The 14667-nt window shown below is 38.9% G+C and overlaps 1 protein-coding gene across 1 annotated transcript; it reads left to right on the top strand.

Moving 5' to 3' along the window:
* Window positions 1-7358: 7358 nt before the first annotated feature.
* On the top strand, window positions 7359-14171 carry LOC129408822 (uncharacterized). Its single transcript, XM_055153150.1, has 4 exons — window positions 7359-7430; window positions 12053-12082; window positions 12961-13412; window positions 14040-14171. Exons 1-4 carry the CDS (start codon window positions 7359-7361, stop codon window positions 14128-14130), a joined length of 645 nt encoding a protein of 214 aa, XP_055009125.1. The 3' UTR covers window positions 14131-14171.
* The last annotated feature ends 496 nt before the right edge of the window (window positions 14172-14667 follow it).

Here is a 14667-nt window from a genome sequence, read left to right as displayed (position 1 = left end):
CCTGTGTTACTGTGGTTTATCCTGTCTCTTCCTCGCAGTAAGGAGGTTCTGTGGGTAGAGGAGGTTAAACTTGTTCTTATCTATTATTTTTAGTCACTTTTTTTCATCTGAACAGAAAGCTTGAACAAGACACAGGTCAGACCAGTTCTATCACGAGCTAGTCTGTTTAGAGTTGAGCAGTAAATAATCACGTATACTCAGTGTTGGGGAGTAACGGATTACATGTACCGCCGTTACGTAATCAGAGTACAAATTATGAGTAACTGTATTCCGTTACAGTTACTGTTTCAATGAGTGGTAATTACAAGGCGGTATTTTCCTGTTTTCACATTTTGTGCTATCTCGCATTTATTTATTTTTTTATTTTGGTAATTCCACTCATTGCCGGAAACCCAAACAGAACGCGTGCAGTAAGAGCGATGTAAACGTCATGTTAAAGTTGGCGGTGTCAGTCACACAGTGGAAGCAGCAGTGCATTGGTAAAAACGCATTTGTGTCTTGGAAATTCTCTCCCGATGTGAGATATATATATAAAAAACAAATTAAAATCGCCTACAACTTAAATGTGAAACAGGAGCTACTGGCACTGGTGAAAACAACCTGCATAGACTCATAATATCTGCACTACTGTCCTATAATGACCTGCCACATGAGTGGACGCACACACAAACACACACAAACACAAACACACACAAACACACACCTTCATCATCGTCATCAACCTGAGAACCCGCGGACCACGTCTCCTTCCGTAGTTACAGCGCGGACACCGCCGTCTCGTGCGCCGCGTGTGGACCGTGTTTTCTCGCGTAAACGCGCTTCCTCCTGTGCGCCTCTAACCAGAACTAACACCAGAACTAAACCAGGACTAAACCAGGACTAAACCAGGACTAATCCAGGACTAAAGCAGGACTAAAGCAGGACTGAACAAGGTTTAAACTAGGACTAAACCACGACTAAACCAGAACTAAAGACCTGGTCTTCTAGACCAGGTCTAAAATCAGGAGTAAACCAGGTCTAAAAATCAGGACTAAACCAGGACTAAACCAGGTCTAAACAACATGACACCTAATAGTAGGTTGACATAATTTAAGGTGATCTCATATAAAAAATAATTTCTCTATCAATAATATTTTTTAATATTAAGGAAAAGCTGATCTTGTTACTTTCTTTTAACAGACAAAACCTCTTATATTAAGATCTCGTGGTCTTTGTTTCTCTACAGTAAACAGTTGCTTATTCATGGAGACTTGGGCTCAGACAATTTGAAGACAACAAACAAGAATTCTCAGGATGTGGTTGCTACATTCATGTCGTTTAAAAAAAACATGACAATATCAAGTAATCCAAAGTAATCAGATTACGTTACTCACTTTAAGTAATTTAATGGATTACGTTACAAACTACATTTTGGGGTGTGTAATCTGTAATCTGTAGGGGGATTACATTTTAAAAGTAACCTTCCCAACACTGCGTATACTTTTATTTCATTCAAATGGAAACAATTGAGTAGTTGTCCCTCCCAGCACATTGAATTTAAAGCAGATCTGTTCTGCAAATTGACTTTTCAGCTTTAAACCATGCAGGTATATTGATCTGCAATGAGAAATGTGTCCTTTGCATTTGACCCATCCTTCAGTGTATCTGGGTTAAAGACTACCTTAGCTGAAGGACTGTGTGACATCAACAACAACAACAAACTGTATTTATAGAGCACTTTTCATACAAAAATGCAACACAAAGCTTTATAACGCTCATCACGCTGGGGGTGTTCTGCATGTACGCCTATGGGGGAATGTTCTGCAGTTAACATGGTGACATAATTCACAAACACAGCCAAAAATGTTTTAATATTGTCTGAAAACTCATCCAAATTTTCAAAAAGCATTTAAACAGCACATTTACAGGATATCAATATGAGCGTTCATGGTCCAGTTTAGATGTTTTGTTTTTCAACTCAAAGGTGAGAGTGATTAACTGAAAAACTGTAGGCTAATGCTAGCTAGCTCGTGACTGTAATGCTATTGTTTGTTTAAAAGCACAAATTAGATCACATGTTGTAGCTATAACTAAATCAGGTCTTTCTGCTTATATTGCGTTAAAGGGACAGTCCAGAATTTTGGACATAGGACCTCATTTCCTAGTGAACCAGAGTGTTGGAGACGTGTGGAGACACTTTTAAAATATTCCATCCAGTCCTTGTATTTGCAGAGGTCGCTGGTGCTAGGCTAGTGCATGTCAGTGGCCATAGTTATCCTGCCACTAAAAACAGTCTTACCCACTCCACAAAACACCCAAAGCAAATCTATTATTACACCAGACTGTCCATGTAAATGTGTGTGTTGACAGAATAATGTTTGAAATAAAAGTAACCTTGCATCACATGAATCGTCACATGTTGAGGGACTATTTTGTCAGCAGCAGCGGAATATTATTTTGTTGGTAAGATAGGTGCTAGGTGATATCAGTCCGCTGCTGCCAAGCTTTCTGTCAGGAAGTACAACTTACTGTTGCTGCTCAGACATAAATCCTTCAAATGCAAGGTTGGTTTTACTTCTGAAATTATTCTATCGACACAGACATTTACATCAATAGTCTGGCATTATAATTGTTTTGTGAAGTGGGTAAGACTGTTGTTAGTGCAGGATAACTATGGCCATTGACATGCACTAGCCTAGCACCCGCGACCTCTGCAAATACAAGGACTGGATGGAATATATTAAAAAGTGTCTCCACACGTCTCTAACACACTGACTAACTGGAAAATGAGGTCCTATGTCCAAAATTCCAGACTGTCCCTTTAAAACAAAGTTCAGATTAAAGTCTAACCTTTATATTAGTGTTAATTATATTGGCCAAGTTAACCAAATCTAAAGCTTCATGTGGAAATGTGTGAATACGGTTGTTGAGTCTTTGGGCAAGGCACTTGGTTAATCAGTTACATTTATTTGAGTAACTTTGTAATGAAATTGTACTCGTCATTGTTCAGTATTTTTGTAGCTTTTGTAATATTTTATTGAAGTATCAGTTCTCCTACTTCAGTAAAAGCCGTGCTTCTTCTTCCCCCTGTGAGTCTTAAGTGACAAAAGTTTTATGTGACAACAAAAAAATCATTTGAACATTTATGTTCCTTGCAGCTGTCTTTCTCGTGTGATTTAGTTCTTCTCATTTTTGTGTCTGTCTGTTGAAAATACCCTTTTTTGTGTCTTTCACTTTACATTAACTTAAATTATTAGTTACTCTTTAAAGGTGCATTGTGTAACTTTTCTGGTGGAGGGTCCATCAAATGCTTTTCTCCATGGAGATGTTATTGCTTATTGTTATTGTCTGGAATGTTTCACACTATGGTATTAAACCTTTCTATCTTCATGGAGACTAAACCAGACCAAATTACAGGTCAGATCTGTGGAGAGGTGACCCCGCTCACAGTCAGAATGCCTGTTTTTTTAGGTGTTTTTGAGCTATAAAACCATCAGTAATTGAATAAATGTAAAGTAGAGCTGTTTAATGCCATACTGTGGAACATTCCAGGCAGAGCAATGACATCGCCATAGAAATAAGCAGATGACGAACCCCCAAACAAAAAGTTACACAGTGCACCTTTAAATTGCTCTTATTTCAGTCATTTCTTGGACCACTACTTTGTACTATTGTCTGGTGCAGATTATGGTCACATCTGACTCCTCTTCACAGACCAAGCCCTCGCTCTCTCCTCCAGCACACCTCACAGGGTGGGAAACAAAAGCACAGAGAGCGTTTTAGCCAATGAACAGGTAAGTGCAATCATTTAAGAGGAACATTTGTCATTTAACAGGAACATTTGACATTTAACTTGATCATTTGACATTTAACTGGAACATTTATCATTTAACAAAATAACTAACTAAATATTTCATCATTTAACAGGCAAGTTTCAACAAATTGTACCTCAGAATTTGTATTTACTCTCTGATCTTAGGTCGGTACTGCCCAAGAGAATTTAATAAAATGATAATTTTTAGTCACAGCTCAAGACAGGACTAAAAAATCCAGCTTGAAGCTTGAAAATTATTTTTGCCATTTCTCTCTGTGGGGCCAAGGGTCCTAAGAGCAAATGCAACTTTCAGCAGGTAAATTTAATCATTTAACAGATACGTTTCAGCAGGTAAGTTTCATCATTTAACGGCTTAGTCAGGTACGTTTAGTCATTTCAAATAGTTTTTTCTAGCAAGTATCCAAAGTGGTAGGATGGAAACAAGATCACAGAGACAGAGCGGACCCCCAGCCAAAAAAATACACAGTGCACCATTAAATTGCTCTTAATTCAGTAATTTCTTGGACCACTGCTTTGTATTATTATTATTTAGAAGCAGTTTGGGCTACTACTAGTTGGCTCTGCTTAACTCTCTTCATGAATTTACAAATGATTCACATATTATTATAATTAATTATAATTATAGTATCAGTTGCAGTAAAAATGTGGCTGTGTGACCTCAGTACTACCTATTCCTCAAACATTCTTTATACGACTGTATTGAGGTGTGTCCTGTGTGTTTAAATAGCAGGTGTGTATTGTTGTCTTAACATTCCTCAGTAGAAACATCAGTGTTATCTTTGCCTTGTTCAATACAAATGACTTGGAGCATTACACTATTGTTTTGAATGGAGAAAGTGAAGGCGGATCTGAAGTAGAGCTGTAACTTTCTGTGTATCTCTGTGTGCACATGGTAAAGCATCATGTGAGGAGACCTTTTTAAAAGTTCATTATCATCAGTTTAAATTAAAAAGTATTTATGCTATCCATGAATTTCCTCCCACTGTGAGGAAGCTCCAGTAAGACCCAGGACATACTGGTGGGACTATGCACTGGTGTCAGATGCCCTCCCTGTGTGTGTCAGATGCCCTCTTTGTGTGTCAGATGCCCTCCCTGTGTGTGTCAGATGCCCTCTTTGTGTGTCAGATACCCTCTCTGTGTGTGTTAGATGCGCTCTGTGTGTGTCAGACGTCCTCTCTGTGTGTCAGATGCCCTCTTTGTGTGTGTCAGATGCCCTCTCTGTGTGTCAGATGCCCTCTTTGTGTGTGTCAGATGCCCTCTCTGTATGTCAGATGCCCCTCTGTGTGTCAGATGTCCTCTCTGTGTGTCAGATGCCCTCTCTGTGTGTCAGATGTCCTCTCAGTGTGTCAGATGCCCTCTCTGTGTGTGTTAGATGCGCTCTGTGTGTGTCAGATGCCCTCTTTGTGTGTGTTAGATGCCTCTGTGTGTGTCAGATGCCTCTCTGTGTGTCAGATGCCCTTCTGTGTGTCAGATGTCCTCTCTGTGTGTCAGATGTCCTCTCAGTGTGTCAGATGCCCTTCTGTGTGTCAGATGCCCCTCTGTGTGTCAGGTGCCCTCTGTGTGTGGACAAATGAGTACAGACAATAATAGCTTTATAGAAAATTATAAATTATTAATTTAAAATGTAACAATCCAGTTAAAAAGGGACGTAGCTCCTCTGAAGTGCCGGTGTGCTGGTTTTGGGGCTGTAGGACGTCTAGGACAGAGGTAGGGGGTCTGAGGATCGGGGCGTGTGCTCAGACCAGGGGGGTGTTTGTGCAGTGACCAGCCTGATGCAGATCATTATCACATGTGGCGCCTCTTCACGGACCAAGACCTTGTGCAATAATTTAACAGGAACATTTGTCATTTAACAGGCAAGTTTCAACAAATTGTTCCTCTGAATTTAGTCATTTCGAATTGTTTTTTCTAGCGAGTATCCAAAATTGATAGGAATCTGTCCATGAAGGTCCATCAAGGTAAGAAAGACGAAAACGCAAAGGCTAACAACAACTAGCATTAGTGAACTAATGAACAAAACTAACATTATGGTCATGAATAAAACATAAGTAATAAGTAATTAGATAACAAGTAACTTGTTAACTAGGACTGAATCTAGAATTAAAATTAAAAATCGATTTTATGATGTAGATATTAGCATTAGTTCAAATGTTCACAGATTACATGTGTAACATTTAAACTGCACAAATCTCTGTCTATGCTAATATCGACATCATGAAATCGATTTTTAATTTTAATTGTTGAATTTGTCTGAGTTAACAAGTTACTTATATTTTAGTCATGACCGTAATGTTAGTTTTGCTCAGGAGTAGTTCACTAATACCTTTATGTTACCTTGATAGTTCTGGATAAATTCTTCATGGAGACAAAATGTCTTGTGGACCTTGTTGGTTGAACATTTTGTGATGGTTGCCAGGGGGGAATTCATGAAAATGGTGCAGTTCTGGAAAAGATTTAGATTTTTGGCAGGGTGTTAGGTATGGGCCTAAGGTTTTCAAAAATCCACAGATACAAATTGGAGTGCGCCCCCTAGTGGCCAGTGTACGTAAAATCTAAAATGGCCCCCGCTGAAAAGAGAAAAGGTTATATCTCCTATCTTCCTTTAGTCTTAAATTGTTGTATAATGTAATTTTTCTACTTTGTTTGATACAAGGAATTAAATTCTGATATAATATTATTTTTAGTATTTTTTTATGTTAAATCTATTATCATAGTCATATTTAACTAAAATAAACTGTCAATATCTCTGAAAAAGTCACATTTATTACTCAGGGTTAGGAGACCCATAGTTTTACCCCCAGTTCGCTTTGGGTAAAAATGTCTGCTAAATACCTGTGTTTAACCTTTAACTAGTGTCAAAGATCACATGTGGTGAGGAAAAGGACCATTTTATTTATTGATGTATTTAATGAGGCAGGGACAGCACACAATTTTTACATTAACCTTAACAGGAAAGATGCATTGTACAGGTTGTAGCACCAGTGGTAATTTCCACCTGTAGTCCCTGGGCAGGCTCATTGATTGTATTTAACTGACCTTAACTATCAACTGTTCTTCCTGGAGACCTGTATAGTATGTTTTGTCTTGGTCCATGGTGCTAGAGTACTCCATGTGTCACAACCAGAGACATGTGCGCCTTCCCTGGGTCAGACTAGTCAGGCTGGGCCCCTGGAGCCTCTCTGGTATGCTGGCTCCAGCAGGTTAACCCTAACCTTCTGGCAGCGGGAGAGTCCCAGTTCTCTACCCAGGGACAGAGAGCTTTCCCTAAGTTAGACGAGGATTTAAAAAAACCTAAGCCCCTTACCTAACACCTTGCTAAAAATCTAAAAATTTTCCAGAAGTGCACAATCCTTATGATATTTCACAAATTTCCTCCCAACTATGGGACAAATGTATGAAGCTGGTGGAAAATACGTGAGACATTTCCATAGATATTTTGCCATAGAAAAGAATTAACTGAAAGTGACGTTTACCCTACATCGCAACACTTCTGGGCATTGTGAAAAAGGGAGAGGAGTGTTTGATACCAGCCGGTCTGTGTCAGATGCCCTCCCAGTGTGTCAGATACCCTCTGTGTCAGGTCACACCACCCAAGGAGCTGGAGGAAGTGACTGGGGTGAGGGAAGTCTTTACCTCGCTGCTGAGCCTGCTGCCTCCGCGAGTTGGCCCCGGATAAGCAGAAGAAGATGGATTCATTTAAAACAAAATCATCTATGTTCTGAATAGTCAGCTGTCCTAAAAATGTCACCATGCATAGTTTTGCATTAAAGATTTACTCTATAACTGGGATCTCCAACCTTTTGCTCAGGAGCTACCAGTAGCTCTCCATCCCCATCCAAATAGCTCGCCAAAGGATTTCTGAATTATATGTATCGCGCTCAATAACTAAAATCTGATTAATTACCATTGTAAAAGTGTCATTTGATGCCTAATTTGTGCACTAATAAATGGATAATGGTTTATGTTTAATGGACATCTAACTGTACTAGGGGTGTGCAAAAATATCAAAATATCGATATATCGTATTGTTTAATGTGATGATACAGTATCAATATATCAGCAAGCTTGTATTTTTTTTTGTTGCTTGTTCAGAGGAAGAAAACTCATTTATGCAGCACATTCGACATTTTCACTGTTTTGATGATTAAAATGTTTGTGTTTCATATTCACTTTGTACAAGAAGCGGTTTAACAAAGACTTTTAGTACCACAGTCATGATTTAGCCATTATTTTTTTATTGAACCATATCGAATCGGTTTGAAATATATTGTATCGGCAACCTCTGAATGATTCCCAGCCCTATCCAAGACTTGCCATAGCTCTTCTACTTTCTTAATTTCTGGTGACCGCTAAATGAGTAGTTCTCTGCCATTTTCGTTTTATAAAGGTTGCTCACCAGAGGAATAAGGTTGGAGATCCCTGCTCTATAACTTGCCACCTGCCACCTCCTTGGCTCCATGCAGATAAGAATGTTTCACAGTATGGCATTAACTATCTTGCATGAATTCAATTACATGTGTTTTTATTGCTCAAAAGTTCATTGAAAAGGTTTGTGCAGGGAGTCACCTCTCCACATCTAACCTGCAGATAAGTTTAATGTCTTACTGTGGGACATTCCTGTCAAAGCAACATCTCCATAGAGAAAAACGGGCAGGCAACCTTCCAATAGAAAAGTTGCCATTATAGTTAGACCTGGTTTACATATGGTTTATAGTTATATTTAATCCTGTTTTAGTCCTGTTTAAACCTACTGTAATCTAACAAAGGTTTTGGTTTGGTTCTTATAGTACATGCTCTACTGACAAAAACAATTCAGCAGATATGTTTAAAAGTAGGTCAAAGAAACTGAAGTAGAAGAACTAAAACAGGTTTAAGACAAAAGCAAAGTTCTATCTGTGTAGCTGTGTCTTGCTTTAGAACAGTGTGGGTGGACAAATATGCATGTCCCAATTCCTTTCGTTAGTAATATGCAATCAGCCAGAACATTATGACAGGTTAGTAACTATCTCATCATCAACAGCAACAACAGTATCAGCAACAGCAGCAACACCGCATAGGAGCAAGTCAATGTTTAGTTCTCAGCGTTTAGGAGTTAAAACAAGGGAAATGGTCTTTGAGTGACTTTGACTAATTGTGATCTCCAAAACTTATTGGGTGTTCCCAGTCTGTTTTAGTCCTGGTTTAGTCCTGGTTTAGTCCTGGTTTAGATCTACTTTAGTCCTGGTTTAGAGCTACTTTAGTCCTTTTTTAGACCTAGTATAGTCCTGGTTTAGACCTAGTTTAGTCCTGGTTTAGGCCAAACTTAGTCTTGGTTTAATCCTGGTTTAGTCCTGGTTTAGACTTGGTTTAGACCTAGTTTAGTCCTGGTTTAGTCCTGGTTTACACCTAATTTAGTTCTGGTTTAGTCCTGGTTTAGACCTAGTTTAGTCCTGGTTTAGTCCTGGTTTAGACCTAGTTTTAGTCCTGGTTTAGACCTACTTTAATCCTGGTTTAGTCCTGGTTTAGACCTAGTTTAGACCTAGTTTAGTCCTGGTTTAGTTCTGGTTTAGTCCTGGTTTAGACCTAGTTTAGTCCTGGTTTAGACCTAGTTTAATCCTGGTTTAGTCCTGGTTTAGACCTAATTTAGTCCTTGTTTAGACCTACTTTAGTCCTGGTTTAGACCTAATTTAGTCCTGGTTTAGACTAGTTTAGTCCTGGTGTAGACCTAGTTTAGTCCTGGTTTAGACCTAGTTTAATCTGTTTTAGTCCTGGTTTAGTCCTGATTTAGTCCTGGTGTAGACCTAGTTTAGTCCTGGTTTAGTCCTGGTTTAGACCTAGTTTAGTCCTGGTTTAGTCCTGGTTTAGATCTAGTTTGGTCCTGGTTTAGTCCTGGTTTAGACCTAGTTTAATCTGTTTTAGTCCTGGTTTAGTGCAGTTCAAAGGGCACAAGTAACCTACTGTTGAAATGTGTTGAAAAGATTGTGTGAGATGAACTGAATTGATTTTCCCATACCCTTGGAGACCGTGTAAGAGGCTAACTCAGCTAAAGAGCAACGTATGGGCATTTGTGATGCTACAGGCTGCAATATGTGGCAACAAATGTGACCGAAGACCTTCCAGATGAAATACTTTGAGGGAATTAATCATTTCATCACCAACCGAAACACCAATGAATGAGGCCTTTCCTGTTGTGTTCACCTGGCTCCCCCTGGACACTGCTGTGATGCTGCAGGACACAGAGGAGGGACACTTTTGGCTCTTCTCTCCTCAAACTGCCCTGACACGGGATCTGCACAGTGTAAATGTTGATGTAGCAAAATTTGAGTTTCCCATGGGATCAATAAAGTATCTCTCTCTCTCTCTCTCTCTCTCTCTCTCTCTCTCTCTCTCTCTCTCTCTCTCTCTCTCTCTCTCTCTCTCTCTCTCTCTCTCTCTCTCTCTCTCTCTCTCTCTCTCTCTCTCTCTCTCTCTCTCTCTCTCTCTCTCTTTCTGGTTTAGACCTGTTTTAGTCATGGTGTATTCCGGGTTTAGTCTTGGTTTAGGCCTGGTTTAGTCTTTTTTAGTCCTGGTTTAGTCCTGTTCACTGTTGCTTTCATTTTGAGAGGGTTTCTTGTCTGTAGTAGTCAGGATCTATCAAAGTTGTTTTAGACCTAATATTATATTTGAGAGAGAGAGAGATACTTTATTGGTCTTGAGAACAAATTTAAGTTTAGCTGCAGAAACATAGTGGAGGTTTGGTCAGGTAGGATCAGCAGATTTTTTGTCAGGGTAGTTTGAGGTGCATAACAGCCCTCTGGACAAAAGTCTGTGTCCTGCAGCCCTCAGCCTCTCTCTCACACTGCCTTGTTGTTTCGATCAGTGATGAAATGATCCATTACTTTGAAATATTTCTTCTGGAAGGTCTTCTGCCACATTTGGTGGGAAAGTCTGTAACATCTCAGAGGTCTATAGCTGGCTCCTTAGCTCGCCTCATGCACAGTCTCCATGGATACAGAAAAAACAAACATCTTATTTGACAATTCAACAGTCCCTTACTTGTGTCCTCTGAATTGCCCATTTGTCTTATATTACTGGTATGTAAAAAAAAGCCATAGGTAAATATGAGACAGACCATAGATTTGTTTTGCCACATTCCCTCTGGAGCCTCTGTGTTGTCTCTGCTCACTCAGTGTTGTTGTAAGTGATCCCGCCATACTGAACACTATTGTTACTGAACCTTGAATGTAAATACTGTTGAGTAAAATAAAATGATAATAATAATAATAATCATAAAGGATCAAGTAAGAAAACACAACATGGCAACCACGTTCTAGATAAAGGGATGATTAATTGTCTTGAATTGTGCCTGGATTAGACCTGGTTTATATTTGGTGTGGTTCTGTTTTTTTCTGGTTTAGTCCCGGTTAGTCCAGTGTTGTAGATGCAAATGACTGAAAGGTACTATTGTTGCTATTGTTGTTGATCACCTGCTCTAACTCCACGTCTTCAAGATACACGGATGTTTTGAATATTTGAGTGACAGATGAGAATAAAGAGGGGGGGTGAGGGGAAGAGGGAGGAAGGGATAGAGTGGGAGGAGGTGTGTCCTGAGACTATAAAAAATGAGCAGGTGAGACACAACACAGTCCTGCAGGCTCCAACTGATCGTGAGTACTTTATCAGATATATTACATACAACTATTTCAGTCCTGGGTTAGTCCTGGGTTAGTTCTGGTAAACTCTTGGTGTAGTTCTAGTTTAGTCCTGGCTTAGTCCTGGTTTTGCCCTGATTAGGCTGAACATTTATGGATTATAGATTTTGACTTTCATAATAAAGTTTTCTCGTTTCTAATTTTGAATTCTTAAAGGTGCACTAAGTAACTTTTTGGTGGGGGTCTGCTTGTCTCCATGGAAATATTATATATATATTGCTTTGCTTAGAATATTCCACAGAGGTATTAAACTTATCTAAATTGCATTTTTAAAACCAGACATGTTTTATCTATAAAGAAATACCTTCAAACATGCATTGTCACTGTGAGCGGGGCCACCTTTCTGATCTGTAACTTGGCCTTGCCATGTAGAGAGATATGTTTAATGTCATACTATGGAACATTACAGGCAAGAAAAACTCCATAGAGACAAGCAGGTGGGCGGATTCCAAAAAAATTTATTGCATTTTTTTTTTTTTTCTGATATTATAATTTTTGCTAAATATATTTTAAAAATCCCATTGTCACTGCACAGATTTAAAATATCTTTGAATTTGTTCATTTTTAGAGTGCGGAGTTGCAGAGATGCACCGGCGAGGTAAGACATCCTTCATGGTGGTGACATTTAAATTAGGGATGCACCCATCCATTTTTTTCAGTTCCAGTACCTTTATTGATACTTCTGTCGATTCAAAGTATAACTGTCAATATCGTGGATATCCAAGATGGCACTTAATGGCACTTATTTCCTTAAAACACAGTTAACTTAATGCACTAGAAATGTAAACATGTTATGTAACTGTTATTTATCCTTCAAATCACTCCTGAACAGTTTTGTATGAATACAAGTTCAAACATTGTGACATTCTAGGCCAAAATCAGCCAAAATAGTATGTTTACATCCAGTTAAAGGCCCAACCAGGATATTGACTGAACCGATACCATGGAACTGATAAACAATCCAACAAATTTTTCAGGTAGAAGTTGCATCCATAATTTAAAGGTCCAATATTATGCACAGTTTAGTCCTTTGAACTTTTAACCATTTTGAAAAGTTTTCAAACACTTGGAGTTGTGTTTTGTTTCATTCACATACATTTGAGTAATCCTGCATTATTACTGTTACTATTATTATTGTGATGTCATTTAGTAGTAGTTTTAAAGTTAGCAGCTATTTTTAACCTAATTTGAAATTGCTTTCCTCTGCAATACACTTGAATAACCTGAAGTTGTTTTAAGTGTTTTCGTTGTGCTTTTTGTTCAGTTGAGATTGACCCCGAAAGTTAAAAAAGTAATATCTGTATTTTCTGTTTGAGAGAAGAATTCGGCCTAAATCTGCAGGGTTTGTGTGTTAAACATGTGTGAATGAAACAAAACACAACTCCAGGTCTGTTTGTGATGAGGAAACAGCATTAGAACATAGTCAGAGAGTAGCATAGTGTACGCCCTTTAATGTGTACCTGTCTCTCCTTATAGACCACAGTCCAAAAGGAGGCCACGGCCACGGCCACGGCCACGGACATGGGCATGGGCATGGAGGCGGAGGGCATGGAGACTGTGGAGGAGGAGGAGGAGGGCATGGCCATGGAGGCGGCTGTGGAGGAGGGCACGACCATGGAGGCGGCTGTGGAGGAGGGCACGACCATGGAGGCGGCTGTGGAGGAGGGCACGACCATGGAGGCGGCTGTGGAGGAGGGCACGACCATGGAGGCAGCTGTGGAGGAGGAGGGCACGGCCATGGAGGCAGCTGTGGAGGAGGAGGAGGAGGTCACGGCCATGGCGGCTGTGGAGGTGGCTACGAATCTGGGCATGGAGAGTGTGGAGGAGGGAAGGGCAAACACGGTGGTGGCAAGAGGGAGAAGAGACGAAGGCGCAAGAAGGGGCACAAGCATCGCAAGTGCCACAAGAAAGGCAAAGAATGTCATGGGGTAAGATATCATTTATATGTCATCATACTGATAGATTGACAGAGATAAACAGATTGACAGCATTGACATTATTATTACACATAATTTTACAGCTTTGATTTTGAAAATTAAGGATGATTAAAATAAACAATAGTCAATGGAAGAAGTACATTGTCGTTTTATGATATTGTTGTCACTGCTGTGGTTCACCACTAAACAAACCGGATTAACTAGTATAATGAATACTTTCTCCTGTTCAGCGTAATACTACTTAGAGAGGTTTTGCACCATTATTTGATTTGAAAAAGTGACTGAGAAACCCTGAGGGACAAATATGGGCTCCACCACAGACTAAATATGTTTCTTTGCTTTTTTTTTTTTTTTTTGCCCTCATTTTTTTTTTTTAGTTCAAGTTAGCTTTTTACAGAACAAAATCGAAAGTAAAAGTAGTTTCTCTGTTGTTTGTCATTAAAGTGTAGCAGCTCTTTCACATTTTAGATTTAGCTTTTGCAGAAGAAAATGTTATACCTTTTGGCCATTTAAAAATTGCATTCATTTATTTAAACACATTTGAACACATTTGTTTAAACAGTATTTAAACAAATGTTCAGTATTTTGTCCTAAATCTCTCCCTGTCTCTCTCCACAGTCTTCCAGCAGCTCATGCAGCAGCAGTGACTCAGATTAAGAAGAAGAGGATCCTGTTCTTTATGTCCTTTAACATTAGGCCTACATCATAAAATTATATTTTTTGGGACTAAAATGACAATAAAAGTTTTCAACAACTGTCAAGCATCTTATTTCATTTTTTAAAATGTCTCTATTATATATATATATATATATATATATATATATATATATATATATATATATATATATATATATATATATATATATATATATATATATATATATATATATATATATATATATATATAATTGGATAAACAAAATGCAAGTGTTGTAAGCCAAACTTTTCAACTGTTGTCCACAGGCCTATCTACTGTTTTGTAGCATTTAAATTATTTACTTACTATTATTTTCAATTCAGAGGAGTCTATTTGGGATTAAACAGCGCTATTTAATAATCCTTTATTTAGCAGCGTCTGTCTTGGAATAATAACAATGTATGCCCAATCCCTTGTCTGTCATTAGAACAGACGGTGCCTAAACTGTCAGTGCGTTCCTTGCAGTCCAAACTCAGGGCCATACGTCTCAAATTTCTCCCAAAAGTTTTCCCCGAGTTTTCCACGTCCTCTAGCGGCGTCAGACGGAAG

Source organism: Boleophthalmus pectinirostris, unplaced genomic scaffold (assembly GCF_026225935.1).
Source record: "Boleophthalmus pectinirostris isolate CB_2022bp ecotype Guang Dong unplaced genomic scaffold, ASM2622593v1 HiC_scaffold_1, whole genome shotgun sequence".
Classification (NCBI taxonomy): domain Eukaryota; kingdom Metazoa; phylum Chordata; class Actinopteri; order Gobiiformes; family Gobiidae; genus Boleophthalmus; species Boleophthalmus pectinirostris.
This window is presented reverse-complemented; position numbering and strand designations above follow the sequence as displayed.